Source organism: Megalops cyprinoides, chromosome 1 (assembly GCF_013368585.1).
Source record: "Megalops cyprinoides isolate fMegCyp1 chromosome 1, fMegCyp1.pri, whole genome shotgun sequence".
In the NCBI taxonomy this organism is placed as follows: domain Eukaryota; kingdom Metazoa; phylum Chordata; class Actinopteri; order Elopiformes; family Megalopidae; genus Megalops; species Megalops cyprinoides.
Genome location: NC_050583.1, coordinates 30,186,811 through 30,209,456, shown reverse-complemented (window position 1 = coordinate 30,209,456; position 22,646 = coordinate 30,186,811). Strand labels below are relative to the sequence as shown.

At 44.6% G+C, this 22,646-nt stretch overlaps 1 protein-coding gene across 2 annotated transcripts in view; it reads left to right on the top strand.

Moving 5' to 3' along the window:
* Positions 1-22,646, top strand: part of sdk1b (sidekick cell adhesion molecule 1b) — a 314,207-nt gene that overhangs the window by 283,209 nt on the left and 8,352 nt on the right. For both annotated transcript variants that reach the window (XM_036528197.1, XM_036528191.1), the window contains 10 exons: positions 1,341-1,439; positions 6,568-6,762; positions 7,934-8,135; positions 10,373-10,476; positions 11,233-11,303; positions 12,186-12,318; positions 13,554-13,610; positions 14,864-14,965; positions 20,581-20,696; positions 21,704-21,890. In XM_036528197.1, coding sequence (XP_036384090.1) covers positions 1,341-1,439; positions 6,568-6,762; positions 7,934-8,135; positions 10,373-10,476; positions 11,233-11,303; positions 12,186-12,318; positions 13,554-13,610; positions 14,864-14,965; positions 20,581-20,696; positions 21,704-21,890 — 1,266 coding nt within the window. The remainder of the gene's footprint in view (positions 1-1,340; positions 1,440-6,567; positions 6,763-7,933; positions 8,136-10,372; positions 10,477-11,232; positions 11,304-12,185; positions 12,319-13,553; positions 13,611-14,863; positions 14,966-20,580; positions 20,697-21,703; positions 21,891-22,646) is intronic.

The window sequence follows — 22,646 nt, the reverse complement described above, 5'->3', positions numbered from 1 at the left end:
AGCGCCGCCCCGTGCCAGGTGCGTTTGCGCTTTGCCCCGCACGGAGGCGAGCACACTTAACGGCACGCTGCGCGGGCCGGATCTCTTCCAAGGCACCCCCGCCGCTCTGAGTCACCCCCGTGCCAATCGCACTCCCCCTCCCTCCCTCCCTCCCCTGCCATCAGGGAAGAAATATTCAAATCTGTTCACAGTAAATACGTTCTGGCAATCACTGCAGTCATTGTACATGCCGAGTGTCACGCGTGGCTATCGTTCATTTGGATGGGTTGAAATAAGTGCGAAGATTATTAAACCGGATCGACTCGGTTTGTGATCAGGCAGCTCTCCTCGACTTTTGAAGCTTTGTCAAGTCCCTCCTGCAGTTTGGAGGGTTGGTTCAGATACAGACATGCAGAATTCCGTCCTCTGATTTCTCCCCAGCTCATCAGGCCTGGCCCATCAGGTGAGATTGATACGATGCCCCAGTCTGAATCAGAACAGAATTATCCACCGTACAGTGTCAACCACCGACCTGAGGGGGACAAAAAAAAAGGAAATTGGGATAACTGCTGAACCAGAATATCCGGCGAATCCACACCCTCCGTGCGCTGCTATCAGCCTCCTGATCTCCTATTACTAGAGAAATGTGCCATGGCTGTGGAGGGGCTGGGCTCCAGGTATAACGCAACGCATCATTCAGAGAGGTCTGCAGGAGCGCCATCACAGGAGCTCAGCAGAGAGGGAACTGGTTTGTGACGACCTGCTCGTCCTCCCGGGAGTCTCCTGTCAAGCCTGCTCTGAGCTGGCGGGACGGTTGACAGTGTGAAACGTGTTATTACTGACTGGCTGCCTGCAGTGTTGGGTCGGAGCCCGGCCAGGGGATTACGGGCTTGCTCAGGGAGCGGCTGCGCTTAGGCTCTTGAGAAGCGGACGCATTCGGCGCGGATAATAAGGCTCTAATAGGCATGTTTATGGAATTCGACATTTTGTTTGTACGCCGGCTTAATATCTCTTTAAAAAAATCCTTGTAAAAGTGGAGCAGCTGCTGACAGTTTTAAAATATTTAAATGTATTTCTTATCCTGTTTAGCAGGACTGAGCAGAAACACCCACTTTTTTGGCACGTATATTTTTGCATTATGTTGTGGTTGATTCACTCCCAGCTGCATCCATTCATTAGTCATACATTATACACTGTTCAGGATCATTACACTGCCAAAGATAGCCTTGACTATGATGGCACTGCATTCAGTGAAAAACTGTTTTTGGTAGCCATCACAATGCATATCAGACATAGTTATGAATGTGAAATGTGCTGCCTCACAGATGTAATGTTCTTCCCCTTTCTCTCTCTCCCCCCAGTGCCCGGCCCTCCTATGAGACTGGTTTTTCCAGAGGTGCGTCTGACGTCAGTGAGAGTGGTGTGGCAGCCTCCGGCCGACCCCAACGGCATCATCATGGGTAAGGGCCATCGGAGGGGACGGGGTGGGGAGGCGACCTTGCTGGGGCCGTCAGTCTGGGAGGTGCCGGAGGAGGGGTGACGGCTGAGAAGTCCCAGTAGCCCCCCAGTACATAACGTGCAGCGCTGCATGAACAGGAACCCCCGCACACCCACCCGCCCGGGCAACACCGCTCGCACGCATCAATGTGTCTGAACCACACTCCTCCGCGCTGGGACTTCTAACACTCCACCGTCCTTTCTTCTCCGCTTTAATTGGAATACAGGGCCCTGTAATGTAGTTCTGACAGAAGTTTAGGAGCCCCTAGATCCCTGGCGTGGAGCTGACTGTGCACAGTATTGACGAGCGGGGAAGGGAGAGATTGGGGGATCAAGCCTGTTGCTGCCTCCCTGGAAAGATTGTTTGTTAAAGCCAGGTTTTATGTGTGTAAAGGGACAAAGGCAAGTCATGTCATATGGCAGTCAGGCTCCTGGAATTACAGATGGTTGACTTAACGTGGTGAAATGTCTTGCATGGGCAGCTTTAATGAAACGGCTCTTTCAAGCATCTCTGACAGAGAGCTGTTTTTTCCTAGCTGTGTACATATTGCGATTTTGGCAGAACAACTGTCCGACCTGCCTTGATTTTGAAGCGAGGACAGATTCAGTGTTTTCCTCACTGAGTCTTGGTGCAAAGAACCATAACAGCACATGCTTACATTTAGGAATTTGCCGGTGGAACCATGTCACCCAGCACCCAGAGATTAATTCCACGTTCAAAGGAGTGGAAGGGGGGAAATCAGAGCTCAGTAATATGATTAAACCGACTGCCACCCTGCATTGAATCACGGCAGGAGAGAATAGCAGCAGCAATGATGCAGATTCATCTCAGGGAGCAAAGCAGGTAAAATATGTTCCAGCACACCAGCAGCAGGAAGAGGCTTTATGGTTTTGGAATGGGTTTTTTTCTGCCTACTGAATAGCACCTTTTTCAGGAGGAACAGCTTGTATAGAATTTGGTTTCAGCTGTGCAGTCAAACCAGTCAGACATTAGACAACTTAATGGTCATTTCTTTGTGTTTGTGTGTGTGCGTGTGTGTGCGTGTGTGTGAGTGTGCGTGCGTGCGTGTGTGTGTGTGTGTGTGTGTGCGCGTGTGTGTGTATGTATGTGTCCATGTGGTTTATGAGGTATATCACCTTCAGTGATTTTAGTTCTGGCACATGGAGTGCTTGGGTGTAGGGCCTGTCAATCAACATACATATGCACACATTTTCCCATGCTTTAGCTGCGGCGTATACATGTATTTAAGATTGTCTGTCAATATCCATTACGGTCTATACATTTGCATCCTTAATTATGGGTCCTTAATTATCCTCAAGTAATTCCATCTCCCAATAAGTATTGCTGGTAAAGTGGTAAACTACAGATTGTTTTGGTAAAACAGTATCTAAAATTACAGTGGCGTCAGTCTTGTCCACAGGCAGAATTGCAAGCGCTTACAGTATGTGTCGGCATCTACCCTGTGCCACAAGCAAGATGAGAAATAGACTGAAATGTTTTTTTAAAGCTTTAATGAAAACCGTGGCAGTATGAGTTCTGGCTGTGCTTAAATCAGAATGCACAATGTGCATTTCTGTACCCATAAAATACCTGTGGATTCCTGGAGCCAGTCCCGGGCCAGGCAGGGAGCACACTCCATCAGACCCAGGATGTGTTGGCAGGTTTTGGCCAGGCCCTCCACCGCCAGGCGCAGATTGCATGTTGGGCTGAATCGGAGGGGGAAGGGTCACTCCTGTGTATTTCAAAGTTGACTATCGGCCTCAGTCTCGGAAGGGGAGCGCAGTCTTCCGCGAATTTGCTCTGCCGCTGCACACCCGTCTTGTAAAGGTTTGAGGAAAAGGTCATGTTCACATCTTTGTTTTAGTCCCCTTAACTTTCTCCATGCCTGATTTTTCATTCAAATGTAGCGTGGCACAGGCACTTAACTTTAAGTCTTGTAAGCCCATTTTGTTCATAGTCGGGCTCAAGACTGTAATCCTGTTTTGAAAGGCATTGAAAATCAGCTTTTTTCTCTCTCTCTCTCTCTCTCTCTCTCAGGCTTCAGTGAAAAACGTTGACCGTTAATGTGGAAGTTTTGCTTTTGAATGTGCTGCTGAATAATCCTGCTGAAATCTGCCCCCAGCCCAGTTCCCAAAGAGCCATTTTCACTGAACTACAAAGCACGGAGGGTGAAGGGAAGGCAAAAGAAATGAGTGAGCTGGAGAACTTAACATGAAATTTCATGCAAAACTGAATCTAACTTCAAAGGGCTGAAAGTGTGGATCCCGCTGGAATACGACCCTCCCGAGTTAAAGCGTACACAGGGACGCTGTGGAGCCTCGGCCAGATGTTCCATTAAATTGATTAAAGAGACTATGACTGTTTCAGTAAAATCGCTATCACACTTATTTTGCATATTTTGCTTCACACACGCAGACAAATTGACAGACAGACTGACAGGTTTTTGTCTGAAATTTCAATTGCATTGACATGACGCACGCGGGAGAGATATCCCACGCTGTGATTAAAGGTAACGCCGCAGTGAGGGGATTATACTCCTCTGATGCCGATCCAGCTGGTGTATTATTCTATGTGAGTCTAATACAATCAGGTACCTTTGTTTGATTTGTGGTAATGGCATGTTCTCCCCCTGATAATGTCAGCTTAGTTGTCGTTGGTTGTGTATTGCAAAATATTACTGAATCGGCAGATTTGGCGGGAGTGATGACTGCGAGTCCACGGCCACAGCACTGTAAGCCACGTACCGAGATGCACAGAGTTAAGTGCTTTACCTTCGCTGTCCTCGATGCTCAGCTGCTTGTTTACGGCTCACTTTCCCCTTGTTGTCCATTAGGCAAGCTCCAGATATGACGCTTAAATTACACTTCCCCTCTGTCAGTGTCACTGCATGCAAGACTGTGCGCTACCTTACCATAGTCCCATTTCAGGCCATTTTATCAATGCTCTGATACACATATTGTCCAAACAAACTGTTACTTTGCGTGTGTGTGTGTGTGTGTGTGTCTGTGTGTGTCTTTGTGTGTGTGTGTGTGTGTGTGTGTCTGTGTGTGTCTTTGTGTGTGTGTGTGTGTGTGTGTGTGTCTATGTGTGTGTGTGTGTGTGTGTGTGTGTCTTTGTGTGTCTGTATCTGTGTGTGTGTGTGTGTGTGTCTGTGTCTGTGTGTCTGTATCTGTGTCTGTGTGTGTGTGTGTGTCTGTTTGTGTGTGTGTGTGTGTGTGTGTGTGTGTGTGTCTTTGTGTGTCTGTGTCTGTGTCTGTGTGTGTGTGTGTGTGTGTGTGTGTGTGTGTCAGGAGGAGATAGGGGTTAATGCACGTTTCTTTTTTCTTTTCCACTGTCTGTGGGCTATGGCCTAGACTTTTTATTATCCAGCTCACAGAAAGCAGCCATTGCAATCTGCCTGGAGTTTAAATAGAATTATTTTCCCTTTACATGTAGGACTAATAGCATTTGGAGAATGGAGTGTTTTAATTTGGAGAAATGCAGTGCGGGCTGGCATTCAGGGCCAGCGATTGTATTAAACGTGTGTGCAGATTTGTTTTGATAATGAACACAGAAGCAGGAACAGACTGCTGGACGCACAGCTGAAGGTCTTTATCTGCACAAGGGGGGATGCAGACAGCAGCAACAGCATGAAAAGTGTTTGCCCTCCAGCGCCGGCATCTTTTGTATTTAGTGGCTGAAGGCAATTGAGTTCCTCCCTCCGTCACTCCGGACTGGGCGGGCTGCTATTGAGAGTGACCGCCCGGGTGTGGCCAGCGGGTCGAGGATCAGTGATCGCCAGGCTACGAGCAGAGAAAATGAAAGCTCCAGGACTGTAAGGGTGGTGATCTAGCCAATTACATGGCTTGCTGCCCAGACCGAGGAAACCTTTTCCAAAGTAGCCCGGAAAAACATGTCATGGGTCACAGCTCTGCAGTAATATTAAAAAAAAGCACTCTGACTGTTTTCTGCAGTTTGCGCCTCCAGCGCTCTTGAAATCTCCAGCAGAAAGCTCCGGAAATAGAAGAGGCTGAGGGAGCCGTTATTTTGTTTAGTGCTGATGGCTTGTTGTGGGAGCGTTTTAATGAAATACCAGGCCCACAGCGGAGGATGTTCCAGGACTAGGGATGGCCTACTTTGTGGTTATGCAGCCAAAGGGGGTGGGGGTGGTGGTGGTGGTTTGGGGCGGGGGGGGTGATACCACACACAAAAAAAAGGAATCGAATAATATCTTGCACCAAAGCAGGCGTCCCACAGATAAACAGAGTGCTCCACTGAGGTATGTTAATGCATTTACATCCAGCGTGACAGAATTGCAGGACGTGTAATTCCCAACAGAGAAGATAAAGGGGTTTACGGTGCAGGCCAACTGTCCGCATCTCATATTTATTAGCCACTTAACCTTCACTCACTTCCGACACCACTGCCTGTCATGGAGTGGGCTTAACAATAATAAAATGTCATCTGTCTGAGACAGGGCCCGAGCAAGTTTATGACAAAACGCATCCGAGGATTGAATTCTTCAAACACACAGGGGGACGGCGCCCATATGGGCACACTGTCAAAGGCTAAATGAGCAGTATATTCCATTAGAGGGGAAAATTAAAAATGGAGTGGTCTTAGGCATGGCTAGCTGGCTAGAACAACGTTATCCAACAAGGATTCCAGCACATTTTATTGTGGGATTCTCAAAGCTTTTTTCCTTCTGAAAGAAATTTGCTGAAATGTATTATAATAGAATAATGGACTAGTAATCTAGTTTCTGACCGCAGCAATATGCAAAATCAGATTTTCTTTGCCCTTTCAAATGCAGTTTTCCAACATTATCTGGGTTGTATTCGAAGCTGGATAGCAGAACAAATTTCACGATGCAGCAAAGACCCCTTTAAAATCAACTGTCTTTCTGTGTTGGTTGCAGATATTTCTGAAGGAGAATATTGTCGGGAATATTGTCCTGAAAGAAAAAAGGGATTGTTTCATTATAATCTGAGCCTCCTTTTGTTGGATTACATTGTTTCAGGAAAAAAAATATATCATTTATGCCCACAATATTATTATTGCTCAAAAAACAATATAGCATCATGTTTGTTGTACTGCTGGTTTCGTTACAGGCTATCAGATCGCATACCGCCTGGATGCCAGTGACCCCAACAAGTTCACCACAGTGGAGGTGGGCTCAAACGCCCGCCAGTTCACAGTGACTGGGCTGACTCCAGAGTCAGCATACATCTTTCGGATCTCCGCCAGGACACAGCAGGGCTGGGGACTACCTGAAGAAGCTGTGGTCATCACAACAGAGAGACGAGGTGACCCCCGCCACACACACACACACACACACACACACACACACACACACATGCAGTGCCTAGTTCACATGCATTTCTCTCATTTGCATCAAGGCACCTCACTGAACCCTGTCCAGACAGTTAGGAATCGCCCTCCACTTTTTCTCAAGAGAGATAATCCCATGCAGAGGGTCCATACCTCTTCCATGTCTTCACTTCCATAATGCAGACAAGAGATGCTGATTGATCTGAGCGTCACCAAGCAGCACTTACGTGATTAGTTTTCACCGGTCTTAATAACTTGTTCATGCTGGAGGAGCCCATGTTTTAAATCCAATTATGTCTTTAATCCCCTATCACAAAGTGCTATTTTACTAATCTCATGATCATTTTTGATTGACTCTACAGTTCATGTACAAGAGACATGTTGAGCTTTGTAAAAAAAAAAATGAGAAAGTGATTTCAAGTGTAATTGAATGGTCAATTGAAATAAAGAATATGCTTAAAAGGATTTGTCCTCCTCTTGTACAGAACACCACTGAATTAATCTGAAAGGTCACCACTTCTGTTGATTGTCTTTCTACTGTGCAGAAAATTGAATATTTTGATGAGGATCAGCATAACGTTGCATAAATAAAAAGCGGAGTGCCACAGCTCTGAGAAGCGCTGACCCCATTAGCCAGCCCGGTGCTGCCTTATTAAAAGTTCACATATTCTCATGAATAGAGAAAGACCAATAAAAGAAAAATAAATAAGGGAGGGATGGTTTGAAGAAATAAACGCTGATTAATCAGGCTTTAAAAACTTGTGAGAGACAGGTCACACACCGACAGTCTGTCCAATCAATACCCGTTTTATTACACGACCTGCATGTTTAATCACAATCAATAAAGTCTACCTTTAAAATTAAACAATTATGCTTCTCTCTATCGAGTTTTTTCTATTAAAATCAATTGCGGCACGCGGTGTTGTGTTAAGGGAGTTAAAGAGATGCAGTGGGGGGAGGCCGGGGCAGGACGAGCAGCCTGGCCCCTCACTTGTAGGAGCCACGTGTGTAATTATTCACACCATCAACGCCAGCAGCTCCATCGATCGGCGCGCCTGTCGTCGCCGTGCCGTTAACTCTTTGTGGCTCTGGGCTTGGTGGGGTGGGGTTCTCACGCTCCTCTACCCTCTGGCGTCCCACCTGCAGACCGGCCGCAGCCCCCGAAGAAGCTGAGCGTCCCGCAGAGGGAGGTGCAGTCGCGCTCTCTGCTGCTGCGCTGGGTGCCGGGCGGGGACGGCGCCTCCCCCGTGCGCTACTTCACCCTGCAGATACGCCAGCTGCCCGACGGGGACTGGCAGGTCCACTCCTCCACCATCAGCCACAACAGCACCTCCTGGGAGGTGGACCGGTACGAGCGCCCAGCACACACTGTCTGCCTGTGAGAAGATAATGCTAAACGCACCATGTGGCTAAATACCATCTTCCTTTAGGACTGCTATGAGGGGATATCACTAAACATGCTTTATGGCTACAAACCATCTGCCTTTAGGACCACTATGGAACACTCTCAACATTTATGAATGTCATCAGGGTATATAGCTAAATAGAGTATATGGCTAAACACCAACATCAATGTTTAGGCCTGCTATCAGGGTATATGGCTAAACACTGTCTGTGTTAAGGAAAGCTGTCAGAATATATCTAATACCATCTGTGCTCAGGAATGCTATCTGGGTATATGGGCAAACACTGTCTTTGTTTACGAATTCCATCAGGTTATATGGCCAAACACCATCTGTGTTTAGGAATGCTGTCGGGGTATATGGCTAAACACCCATTTCTGTCATATGAACTGACTCTTGGTGAATTTATTGACATATGATTGAATCTGCCCATCTCATCTGTTCAGCTCTTTTTAAATGAAAGTGCACTCTCGGTTAAAGTCAGTTTTTTAAAGGAATATGGAGTCACTTTCTATGTAACTCTGTTGGTAGAGAATCTGTCTTCTCGAGCTAAATAAACATGTAATGCTGTGTGCCCTATGACAGGATATTTATAGCAAAGTGGATGTTATACGTGCATGCATATGCAGGTTTGCCTCAGGCAAACAGTGAGCTGGTTGTGATTGAAGAGGAGATGACCCCACAGCACTCTTCTCCCTCTAGCATATTTCATGTTCTCATCACAGCTTTCATCCCAGAGCCCTCACCGTTTCCACGCATTACACAAATGATCTAACAGTGCTGCGATTAAAACCTGAATGGGCTTTCTGTCCGTAATGATCTATTAAGTCCCCAGTGGTGTGGGGTGCGAGACTCAGTCTAACAAACAATGGATGCAACAGCATTGCCTCTGAACCCCCCCTTCCACTGGCGGTGTGATTATGCAGCCATTAGTAAATTGGTACTCTTATATGCATTCCAAGGGCTATTTTATCTTGATTATGATTACTCCCTCTCTCTGCTGCATACTTTCTCATTCACCTGCTTTTCCCCCCCCCCCCCACTGCATTTCCAGAGGGTCGCTAAGTCATTGGATAAATTATATAGGCCTGATTTGTTTGTCTGGAGATTAAGGCTCTGGGACCTGGAGCGTATTGACAGCCGGTGGGGCCAGCACTCCCCCTGCAGCATAGGTAATCAGTGCAGTCTCATAGCCCTAGCTTAGCTGCCATCAGTGGCAGAGGTCAAGGTGAAACACTGCGTAGTTCAACAGAGATTCCAATGATTATCACTGCCCCTGGCGTAAATTTGTAATCCGTCCCTCATGTCTGAGAAGTCACTGTTCTCCTCCGTCTTTGGAGCTGACAGGGCAACAGTTTGTCAATGCTATCTTCTTTAACTGACAGCAGTTTGATGGTGATTGGGGTCTCGGACCCACCTTCAGTTGGCTGTGATTTGCGGACGGGTGTGATTGCTTCAATCAGTCCTTGTTGCCGAGGCAAATTGTCATCCGTCTGCGGCATCCGAGCCAAGATGCTCCCCCCGTTCTCAATTATACAATGAGCTTTAACTGCAGCTATCGGGCTGCTGGAGCGGCTGAGAATCTTTCGGCATTTCCCTGTTCACACACACCTGATATTATCTTTAATTTATGCCACAAGTGCAGTAATCGCCAAAGAGCACCGATCGCTAACATATAACAGAAAAGACTGTTAATGTTTGTTAAACCAGGGTGAAGTTTAAGTTCAGTACAGATCGTGTCTCTATTTTTTTGTGTTCCAAAATCCCGTAATTCAAAGAACCTCTAGTTACCTGTCACAGAGGGTTTTTATTAGAAATATGGTACGTGTAACAGAGACATGTGGTTTTTGCTACACGTACATGTGTTATATGTTCCCAAAGAAAGTAAACCTTACTCATGATCAAGCATATCTTCCTTTTTCCCCTGAAGTGCATCTAAGCAGGCAGGTTGTGCTGCTACGCTGACTTCTTGGTGTTTGCTTGCTGATATGTTTGTAGAGGGGATTCTTTTCGCTGGTGCTGCACAACCCCATTAACAATCAACACTGTGTATGAAAGGGTATGCAGGAGACGGCCGAGTTTTTGGCTTCCTACAAAGCAGGTGCAAGCGAGGGCTCGTGCTTTGAAGTGAAGTCGCACTTCAGAAATGTGAAATAACCACCAGGTTGTGCCACCTTTTCAGGCTGAAGCCCTTCACCTCGTACAAGCTGAGAATGATGGCGACTAATGATATTGGAGACAGCGCCTACAGCAAAGAGACGGACGCAATTACGACTTTACAGGATGGTGAGTGGAGATGCAGGTGTTGCAGCCAGCCCTTTATACCCTATTAGATTCAGTATTGATTCCTTTCATTTGTTTTCCGCTATGAAACAGCCTAGAGAGAGATATGTTGTGCCCCCTCACTTCTGCCTGTGGCTCGCCCTCGCAAAGATCGCTGGCAGAACACAAAAACATTGTTCTCCTCTGCGTGTGACCGTTTCACATTTACAGAAAAGCATGTGCAATGTAAATAAAGGAGATGCGTTATTGCCATTTACGTTTATGTGTGCACCAAGAGTATAATTGGCATCTATACTTCACACACGTTGGTGCTTCAAAAGACAAATTAGTGAAAAATCCACAGCAGGAAATGAGATCGGTCACCTGGACATAATGCATCACAGCCGCTTTGGGCCTTGGGAATCTCACGTCGCTCTACCTGTGTCTGGAGAGAATCCCAGGATGTAGCGCACATGAGTGGCAATGTCATCAAACATTTGAACAGCTGAGGCTATGAACAGAAATAAGTTCAAGGGAAAACCTGATTTCTGTGCCTCTGTAGCAACCTATTCATTTTGAAAATACTTTCATGTTTTTTTCCCCATAAGTCTGTCTCAACACACTGGTACCTTTTTGTTTTATAATCCCATCTCCAGGGGTGCTGAATTCAGGGGCTTTTTTGCTCTTTGGGTAGAAAGGTGTATAATTATAAGGACGGAAGAGCCGAAGCGTGACTAATTGAGGTAATGGAATCCTCATGTGTGTTCTGTTTCATTGCAGTTCCTGATGAACCACCTGTTATTTTGGCCGTAAAGCCGTCCACAACGACCTCTGTCCTTGTTCAGTGGCAGGTATGCAGTCTGAACCTTGGCTTTTAACTGCACCTTCATCTGCAGTGCAGCCCCACTTTTGACAGACCACTAGAAAAGTGAACAATTAAGCAATATCGAGATACTAGCTTGTCATGCATAGAAAGATGAAGAATGAGAAGTCTGTGCAGAACAGGTCAATGGTATGGATAATTGAACGTGACATATTAATTTAAGTGATGCATACACTGATATGAGTGTAGGAAAGTCATACATATGGGGGGTTGGGGCATAACACTGGCTCTTAATAACACTTTCTGAATCCCATAGACAGTTAGAAAACTGAGAAGCCCTCTTTCGTTTATCGCTTAAGCTGTCTATTGTTTTAGGTCATGTAGTAGTTGTTATGCGGGTTGCGTTCCTTGTCGCCATGTTGAAGGTGAGGATATACAGTCTCAGAGTTAAGAGATCTTGGGTAGCCTGGGTTAATTAATATACATCATGCAGACGATCCGTTTACAGGTACATACTAAAAAGGCCCATTAATTAGCAGTAGAAACCCTTACTCACTGACCTAAGGAGTCTTGGATCATCTCCCCTAAATGTGATTGTCTTATCAATGGAACTGTGGGCCTCAGCGAGTTAATTACTTTCGGAATGGACTTTGCTAATTAACTACTGACTCGGTGTTCCACATATTTAATTCTCATCTTTTATTTATCTATTAGCCGTTTGCAGAATGAGGGTAATGTGCAAGAAGATCTGTAATACTTTGGATGGGAAATAGCAATTTATAACACACATTCACATCCCGCAAGCCATTTAAAAACAGGCCTTTTCGAGGCAATTTATCTTTCATTGTGTGAAAGAACCCACAGACCAATGAGACAAAGGTGACCTTTAATGTAATTTTGTATATTCCAGCCACCCAAGGAGGAAAGTTTGAATGGGGTTCTGGTGGGATTCCGCCTGTACTACCGCGAGCTGCAGTATGAGAACGCTCCAACCGAGTCGAAGGCAGTGTCCAACCACTCAGCCACGCGTGCCGAAATCACAGGTAGGAGTGTCAGATGGCCTCATTTTGGGCCTATATGTGTATCTTGTCCTCATTCAGTCACTGTTGCTGTTGCAGAATTGGAGCACTTTTTTATACTTAAACCCAATGCTCCATTTTGGATATCAATTAGTGGAAAGTTGAATTGTGCCGCCAAAGCCAGCAAACAGCTAAATGAAAGTGTTGGCACAATCCCTATTTGTTATTTATATATCTTTATTTTGTTTATTTTTTTATACTTTTTTTAGAAAAGCTTTGAATTGGCTGGCACAGTTTTGGCAGAGATGAGATGAACTCATTAAACACCAGGTCCACACTGGGTGGGAGGGGATCATGACTTTAACATCAAGTCTTCAGCTCTGAGTACACTGGAGCGCTCATCTCCGTAACAAGGTGGCAGGTATTAAATCTGTTCTGACAAATTGGACCTGGCGCTGACAGCATTTAAATGTACACGCCTGGAGCACCCCCCGGCCCGGGGAGCATATTTAATGTCCTGCCACCAGCCCGGGCAGGAGCGCAATATCCTGCGTCTCCTTAAACGTTCAGGCCCACGCCGCCTCTGCGCGCTCCTCGGTAATAACGCTCCCTCACTCGCTCCTGTGAGCACTGTGGCGGGGAGCTGATCTGCGGCGGCATGCTAAAAAGCAAACAAAAAAAAAGCCCAGCCTAATGCGTTTTCCTCCTGAGCTGGCTCCTCTCAGATGTGACTAACGCTCGAGATACCCTGACAAAGCCGGTGCCATTGTGCTGCAGCAAACACATGTAACTATGTTTATTTATGTGGCTTTGAAGTGCTAATGAGGAAAGCGTCTAATGACAGTGGAGGCGCAGTGGAGGTAGGGGTGGAAAGATAGTAGGCCATGGGAGAGGAGAGATATTTGTGGTGCTGTAAGGTAAAGTGTGAAAGATTTTCTGTTGTATTCCTGACATATAAAAGCACCTGATCTGTGTTTTTGGTTATATGTGTTTGTGTAACTGGAAATCCCAAAGCCCAAACACATCCGGGCGTTTTTCACAGTGCGCTTATGTCCACTGTGGAAGCAGTTCATGCTGTGAGTCTGTGTGTTGTGCCCATGTCAGGAAATGAATATTTACTGCAGTTAATTACAGATTAAACATCACCCTTCATATATTCTGCAGTTCACTTGTGTTTGTGATGTCTGTCTCTCTGTTTTGTGATAAAGGCTTGTCTGGTGTGTAACAAGTTATTTTTTCTCTCTGTTTGCTTCAAACAGCCAAAAGCACTTTCAAGACTGTGAGCAGTGCTTTGTTAACAGAATTCGAGTTAACGCGTAAGTTTCTTTTAATTGCCGGTCTATTTAAGTGTGCTTTACTTTGAAGTTTTAACAAAATATTCATGCTCCTTCCGGCAAAAGCGCGTAATCCCAAATGCGCACCCTGTTCTGTGTTAACAAGCACTTCCTCTAATTTGCCTATTTTGTCTGTGAACCCGGGAACAATTTAGCCTCCAGATTGTCAGAGTGGTGCGTCACATTCCCTGGTGTACAGAGGAGTCTCAGAAGTCTGTGAAGCCTTTTCTGTTTTCATGTGGCATGCAGAGTCATATCTCTCCCAGTGCACAGACGAATGTTTGATATCTTCGCGATGTATTACAAATAATGATACTTTGCATATGCGAGTGCTGCTTTAACGTGCCGTGTTTGTGGAAATAATGAAATGCCCGTGTAGATCCATACAGTCGAGTAATGGCAAAAAAAGATCTGATGGTACAGCGCATTTTTACCCCCTATATAACACACAGGAAAAGAATTAAATGAAGCTTAATCCTTGCACTAAACAAACAAGACCAAATATTTCACAACATCCACCTTTGCAAAGCCTCTGTCCACCAGCCCAGATGGCTCAATGCTCTTTAATGGAGCTAAACCACAGAAATTCCCACCAAGCTTTTTCCGAAGGAGGGGTGTTCTTTCCGCAGACCTCAGTTATTTCATTTTCAAGAAGCACGTCACTCATCGCTGGGGGGTCCCAAGGAGCAGGGGATGGTCTGGGCTGCGGTTTCACTAGTGTGAAATAGATCTATAACAACTCGTTAAAACTCTGCTTCCCTGAGATCCCTGAAGCTCCCCTCAGCCCCAACTATTGACCAATGCCTGAAGGCATCTCTGAAAACAGCTGTTCTTAACAGAAACAATGTAGACCTGTGACGATCCACAGCCATTATCTTCATCTGAGCTCCCGTGTAGTAATTGAATTACTATGGCATTTGGAGAATGACCGAAAAGGCAACATGAGAGGAATGTATGCACTTTTTTGGCATCCTATCTCCAGAATAAAACAATCCTATAAAATTTCGTCAATTTCTCAACTGCTGAATTCTTAAATTGAGGCCTCCATTTAGCATCCATTAAACACCACAGTGTTAGTTTCATGAAATACAAAAAAACTAAATTATTTCCTAAAGTGTTGCACATTATAAATACAATATCATTTTTTTCTTTTGGGTTGTGTGTTTGTAACTTATCCAGACATAATCACTCTCCATTGAGTTTTCTTCAGGATGATTGTCTTTGCCATTTCCCAGAGCTGAACAAGTACAAACGCTATGAGATTGTGATGACAGCCTACAACATCATTGGGGAGAGTCCGCCCAGTGCACCTGTGGAGGTCTTTGTCGGAGAAGCAGGTAGGAATCTTGTTCCTATGGTGTGTGGATTTCTTATCATGCCTTTTTATTGTCAAAATGTTTCCTTATCATTCACAAGATACATATACAGTATATTTGAAATGAACCGTATATACTAATGACGAAGTCAAAATATTTAAGAATGAAACCATGGTTAAGTGCGTGTTAGGTCATACATCACATACCAAGATGGAGCTCAGTTCCTATAGATCTTTGATGGCTCTATCCCCTGTTAACTTCAGCTAACAGGTCAGGGCTTTCTGAAATGTCAACAAATGACTACTAGTCTGTGAGAAAGGTCTGTATGTTACATTAACATTAATTCAAAGAACTGAAATTAAAAGGAGTGACTGACACCAATGACTCTTGTGTTGATGGAGTGATGAACCTTCCTATACTCTGCAGATTGCACTTTGTGTCTTTACATTTGCATTTTGCTCTGGATATTTACACCATTTCATGCATTATTATAATGGTAGTGGCACTACATTTATTCATTTCTTTTAAAATTAGTCAGATGTAACAATAGCATGAAGTAAAACGTAAGTGTTGCATATAAACATTGAAATGCACATTGTGTGCCTTATTATGACATTTCTGTATTTTGTTAAATACTGTTGTTTTAGAACATTCTTCAATGGTGGTACTTCTAATGCAGCCTCCATATTAAATTTTTGTGTTTTACATGATTATCCCCTCTTTTCCCAGATCATTATAGATACGATTAACTTTATCTTGATTCACTTTGAAACTGATCTTTTTTCAGTGAACAAGCCTTGGTGTTCTCTCAAGTGTGACTGTTAATATCAAACATGAAATGCAAACACAATGAATAAATGAAGTTAAAAGAACAACCAAAAGCTGCAATGTAGTGGGAAAAAAAGTTCATAGGACTATTTTGTTTTTCAGAAGGCCGAACTCTGTCAGCTGCAATACTGGCCTTCATAAGTCTCTGTTTCTTTATCCAGTTCCTTGGTTGTTGTTTTTTCTTCCATTTTATAAGCCATCAAAATGCATGAGATTTTTTTTTCTCCAGTCATGCACTCTCGAAATGACATTGCTTTGAAGGCATGACTTGCTTCCTGTAATGGCAGCTGCTGCTGTAATGCTGGAGGTCACCCATTTCGACACCGCCCCAACCTTGCTTAACTCTCACCGTCGAAGTAAAGGGTAATCCATTTGGCGGGAACACAGATTCATAGCTGCCTCAGCGGCGTCGCGTTATCAGTTCCCACCGCACGCCGCTGACCGCCCGGCCCCCGGGGGGCAAAAAGTGTCACCCCCGCTGGTTTTTGGGGCTTGAAGAAGAGGAAGAGGCAGGTGATGTCGGTGTAAGTCAGCGGGCGGCCCGAGGTGAGCTGACAGATATGAAGTGCGGGGTCCCCCGCGCGTCAGTGCGCTCCCCGCACTCCTGATTGAACAGGGGAGAGAGAGAGAGCTCCTTAAGCCCCCCGCCCCTGTTTCCACAGAGAGCGCGATGCATGGCACGCCCCGACTCAGAGTGATGGCTGTCACGGGGCGCTGCTCCTCACCTCCTGCGCATTCATCACCGCCACGCCATTCCATATTTATGGCCAGCATCCTCCCCGTGTCCATTTTTCAAGCCCTCACTTTTTTCTTTTTTTTTTGTCGTCAGGGTAATCGTACCCTTTTTTTTAATCAGATTTGTTTTCAAAGAAAATGCCTCTGTGTCTGTGCGTGTGACCATATATCATATTCAAAAGTGAATTGCTCTTCCTCTGGAATCTCAATAAGTTCGGGAAAGTTGCACAATAAATCAATGCCTTTGGAGGATGCATTTATCGGGAACCTTTTTTTTTTCCCTCACCCGCCAGTACACCACTTCATCTGAACAGTCATCGCAATCTAATAGCACAGTAATCAGGCTTGTGCTTGGGGTTTTTAATGAAGACTGCTGTACAATACAATTTATGACAGTACTGAAACAACAATAGTTTGGGAAGTCATTAGAGGACTCATTCATGCAGGGCTTCTGTCAGGAAGCTGTTTTGGCTGTGGCTTTGTGCGTTTCATGCTGAGCTCATTTACTAACAGTGCTAACCTGTGTAAAGGGAGAACGCAACCAAACACTTCACCTGAACAATAATACGTGTGTACACTCCACCAAGCAGCATACCGCCATGTCGGATAACCTTTTAGCAGGCATGAAAAAAGTTTTTGTTTAAGTTTCGCCAGTTTAACAGCCCGAAGTTTCCCCAGCTAGTTGTTATTTGGACAAATGGGGTTGTGGTTGGCCAATATCCATTTGGCTTTTTCCCGGGTACTCCTAATAGATTGGTGAATTGGTGGCGTCTGTCTCCTGTCAGATGGATAATAAGCGCAGTCTCATCCCACACCGTGACCTTCTGTTCCACCAGGGCAGATTTCTCATTTCAGCTGGGTCTGACAGTAGTCTAATGTTCGCCAAGTCATTTATAGTAAGGGCACCCTGTCTCCTGCATTGCTCGGGTTGTTCTCACTCTGGCAATTTATGGATGCCCGATTTGCAACGTGGAGTGATGATGTCCTTTGGGTGAGCATATTTCTCATGTTGAGGACGGGCGGGTGAGATGGCTTTTTTGAACGTCTCTGTTTTGAAGGAATATCGTTCTGTCATGGAGCGGAATGGCTCACCAAGGACTGTCATTGACATGTCCCCCACCCCCACCCCACCCCACCCCTGCCGCATACGCTCTCGCCCGCACGCTCTCGCCCACACGCACTCAGACACGCGCGCGCGCATTACGGCAATGACCTGAACGCTCCGCGGGGAACGATGACAACCACTCTTGGTGGGGTGATTTGAGAGAGTGAATTATATCCCAGTGAATGATTAAAAAGCAACTCAGCCGCTTAGAATGAAATGCAAATGCAGGTGTGTCAATACACAGGTTGAGCGCCATCGGCGCTGACCAGGGTGAGGACTGAGCATTACAGAGGAGATCCGTTGTCAGCAGCCTTGTTGTGCTCTGTGAAAATAAGACATAGATTGTGTCTTGTCACTAAAAATTGAGGTAGTGAACTGTCTGGGAGAAGAACAACATGTCCTGTGTCTGCAAATGGACCCAGAGACCGCCACGTATTCTCTGCAGTTAGTGAATGCCATGGGCCCTTTAGACACTGGTACATCTGCATCTTTGTGATTTTTGCAGCAAATATTTATGTTGATTTTTTTTTTCTGTAAAAATCTCTCATCTTCTAACTCTCTCTTTCCATTTATCTCCCTCTCTCTTCATCTCTCTAACTCTGGTCATTGCAAGTAGATTATGTACTTTTTACAGTAGAAAGTTCCTACCAAAGTTCAAGCCACTACCCTAAAAGAATGAATGGAATTTGTTGTGTTCCATGCATGGACTGGAATGTTTGTGACATTGTTTTTCTTCACGGTTGAGCGGAGTCTGTGCTCCCAACGGCAGCGCCACTCCGCTATACAGATATTGCATCTGCCAGAATTCGCTTTCACTTCAGTGAAGCCATGTTTGATATGTGGAGCACTATAAAACCAGGTTATTTAAGCTAGTTAAAACCATGTTTCTAAGCAGGTATCCTTGGCTGTCACTGTAAATGTACATATAGAAACTGTTCAGTGAGTCTGGAATAGCTTTGATGCGCGGTCAAAATAAATAATAATTTTGTTATGACAGCTGACAAGTGCTGTGACAAAAAGGTGTGAACACTGTAATAACATACCATAGTTTACTAAAAAAAACTATAGAATGAAACGTGTAAAATAAACCGTCTTGTATACAGTTAGATAAAGCATTTGCTCTCATTGCTGCTAATGTCTGCTTCAGATTCCTTGTCATGCTTCTCATTTGATCAATTACAGACAGCTGCAAGGTCTTACACCATTGCATGACCCATTAGACAAGCAAAAACGCTTTTATCTTCCTGAGTACGTGGATGCATTTCTTTACATTAAGAAACAAGTAGAAGTGAGGGGAGAAAAAAATGAAAGCTGTCACTTGCATTGTTTTGTCTTTTTAATAGCTCTCCAATAAAGGTGAAACAGCAATCTATGAGAGAGACTCCAGATGGTGTTCGGGTTATTTATGGTGTCCTTTCACCAAATTATAAAGTTGTGGACAAATTGATTTAGGTGAGGGTGTAGTTCTTTTTTTCCCTGATTTTTCTGCTAACAATACTTTTTTCCCTCCTGCCGTGGTGAGAGGTTTAATGGTGCAGTAAATATGAATCTCTTATAATGAACCAAAGCAGCTGGCTGGGCAACCTGGCTGAGGTTATTAACATCATCATTAGAACAGGCCAGGCTGGGGAGATTGCACTGAGGAGAGGGAAAGGGTTGGAGCCAAACAAATGGCTTCATTGCCTGGTGATTACCTCACCTCCTGAAGGTGAGGCGAGCGGGGAGGCTTGCGGGGAGGCGCGTGAAGGTCACGCCACGTCGGCGTCCCTCTCACTGTCCCCTCTCTCAGCGGTTATTTTGGACCCGTCCTCCCCGCCCCTCGTCCTTTTGCACGCGTGTCCTTTGAACACTGGGACGCATGTGTTGCGAGCAGTGTGTTAGAGTTGACCTTGTGACCTCGTCATGGCAGTTTCCAAAACCGACCGCAGGGGTCACCGCGTCACATCGCTGAGCACTACACCTTGTCTTGGTTTGACCGATCCTCAAAGCAGTCACTCAACATTGTTTCCTTTGAGTACTTCTTGATGTAACCTATTTCTGTATGTAATGTTGCTCACTGTCATAAAAAAAATTCTTTGCCTTAACATCACAGCTAAATTTGGTTCTGTATAAATGCAATCCACTGTCACCATTATGGCTGTAAGACTGTGTGTGTGTGTTTGGGTGTGTGTGTGACTTGTGTCTGTATGACAGAGAGAGAGAACCAGAATAGATTTTTCTGCAAGACAACAATATATCCAGAGGAAATACAAGCGTGTTTTGGTTTCTTCATGCACTTGGCTCCTCTCACATCAGTCTTATAACGTTCTCCAATTCCACTATGTCTTGTTGGGCTCACACACCGAGTTCCTATTTGTCTCGCCTGTGTGCAGCAATTGTCTGAGCAATAGTCTGAAACCCCTCCAAAGTATGGTGCCTGAAATGTGTCAGTACCATGGGGTCTTGCAAGTTGAAAATGCATGAGTTCACATGAGAACAGATATTAATTCAGAAGGACCAGATCAGAAGGATTTAGTGATCTGAAATTATCATCAGGGTACAAGAATCTCTAAAAGCAGCAGTTGCTATGGGGTAATCAGTTGTGCATTTGTGTGATTTTGTATAATCAGTGCAGTGTACACTATGTCCTCTTCATATGCAGGCCCAGTGCTGAACATCGCTGTACATCACATTTTCCAATATTAACTGGACTAGCCATGTTGCTCTTAATAGGTACATAATGATTGAACATGATGACATCTTAAGGGTGTGTTTACATTTGTGTCTATGTATTCAATACTTATTAATGCAGGATAAACAGTGCTCTTAGCTTCAAATTGAGTCTGGAATTCACTGTAACTGAAGCAGCACAGACCACTGTGAAAGTGAATCTCTTCTTTTCAGCAACAGTGTGACCACATTTGTGTGCGATGAGTTTGTTTTTGGGTAACTGGATGTTGTTATGCTAACTCTGTTTGTGTTCTGACAGCTCCCTCAGTGGCTCCTCAGAACATCCAGGTGAACGCCCTGTCTTCCACACAGCTGGAGGTACTATGGGAACCCCCTCCTGTGGAAACTCAAAACGGCAACATCCAGGGCTACAAGGTGAGGGCACTGTGTCTGTTGGTCTGTCTGTCTGTCTGCTGTCTGTCTGTCTCTGTCTATGAGCCTGCCTGTTTGTCTATAGGTCTACCTCTCTCTCTCTCTGACTCTCTCTCCCCTTCCCTCCCATAACTAAAAAACAATATTGATTTGAGTATACTCATTTCCTCGTACATAAAAAATTAACTTTTCCCACTGTGGGTACTTTTGTACAGGGTGCTGGTTACAAAAGTACTGACACTAATAAGTGAGATAAGATGACTTTTACATTATACAAGTCCGATGGCAAATCAATATTCCCTCACTTGTTCATCATGTTACCATTGTTTCACTTCTGGGAAAATGGAAACCTTCAGAAAAGTTTTGTTGTTTCTTCTGTGCTGTTATGAATCAATATTCAGTAAGAATCTTCTCCCTTTCCTCCTTGTGTGCTGTGCATTTTATTGCATCCTGTTTGTTTCACAAATCGCTGTTTCTGCAGAGACAGATTACCTTGTGTTTGATGTTCTGTCAGGGTGAACAATGCATTTTAAAGGCCTCATCCAAACACATTTAAACACTTTTAAAGTTATTTCCCTCTTTACCTATGCTGGACAGACTCATTCAATTATTTAGTAATAATCATTTATCAGCGACCCCAGTATCATTAGTGTAATTTTGTTGAAAATCATGTTGAAATACATGTCCTTTCTGAATTATGCTGTTATTTTGGTCATGATGTTATTCCTTATTCCTTATTCCCAACTGACTGTCAATCTTGAACATTTTTTTCAAATCATTTCTCATGACTACATGTCTTCAAATAAACCAAACTTTATACTAAAGCATCTACTTCTTACTCTTCTACTAAAAACAGAATAACATCAAATCACTGTCTGTCCATCATAAGGGGTTGCTAGAAGTGTGTGAGGACTAGAATTCCCAAGATGCTTTAAATTTGGAGACGAGTGTGTGAAGCCTCATATTTCCTGCCGTGGCTGATGGCTGATGGCTTCTTGAATGTTAATCAGATCCATTACTGGGAGAAGGACAATCAGAACGAGACAGAGAAGGTGAAGATCTTGTTCGTCCCAGAGACGACAGTGAGGCTGAAGAATCTGACCAGTTACACCACGTACCTGGTGAAGCTGTCAGCCTTCAACGCTGCAGGGGACGGCCCTCTCAGCGAACCCAGGAGGGGGCGCACTCTTCAGGCTGGTGAGGCTCATGCAAAACATGACACATGCTCGATTAGGGCTGCAAAATGTGCTCCAATTTAGTGTGTTTCACATGCTGTGTGTAAAGTTTACAACTTCAAGTTATAAGTGGCTACCTGTGACTGATGGGAACCTGAGATTCATCAAAAGTTTTCTGGAAATGATAAATGTGTTTCAAAAGGTGTTTAAAAGGTGTTTCAAAAGTTAACCTGAGGGAAATTGTTCTGTTGGATGAGCTACACTCATACCAAGTCAATGAGCCTTACGAGGATGGTTGGTAAATATTTGGTATGTTCAACTTAACTCTCTGTGGGTTTTAAATGCCTACAATTTATATAGATACATACAGTATAAAGAACTGTCATTGCTTTTTGATACCAACTTTTTACTACAGGTATAATTCTCTGTTACTAGCCTATGTCCCTACTTCACTGTAGTCCAACTCTAGTTATGTCTGCCTCTTAAAAGTGCAGTGAGGTCATACCTTTAGCACCTCTGGCAGGAAGCAGACCCTCCCACTGTGCGTAAAAGCAGAGACATCTGATTGGGGGTGCCTGTGTGTTCTGAAGTGCTCACTTTCAGCCATGCTGACCAGCAAGACGCGCGCGGGACTGAGCGGATGTTTAGAATTCAGTGAATGAAGCTGGTTCATATAACTTTAATTTACCCTCCATCTTTGCCTGATCAGATATATTGTGCGAAGTGTGACTTTAATGAAGGCACTAATCCTCTACAACCCCAGATATAAAAAATTTTA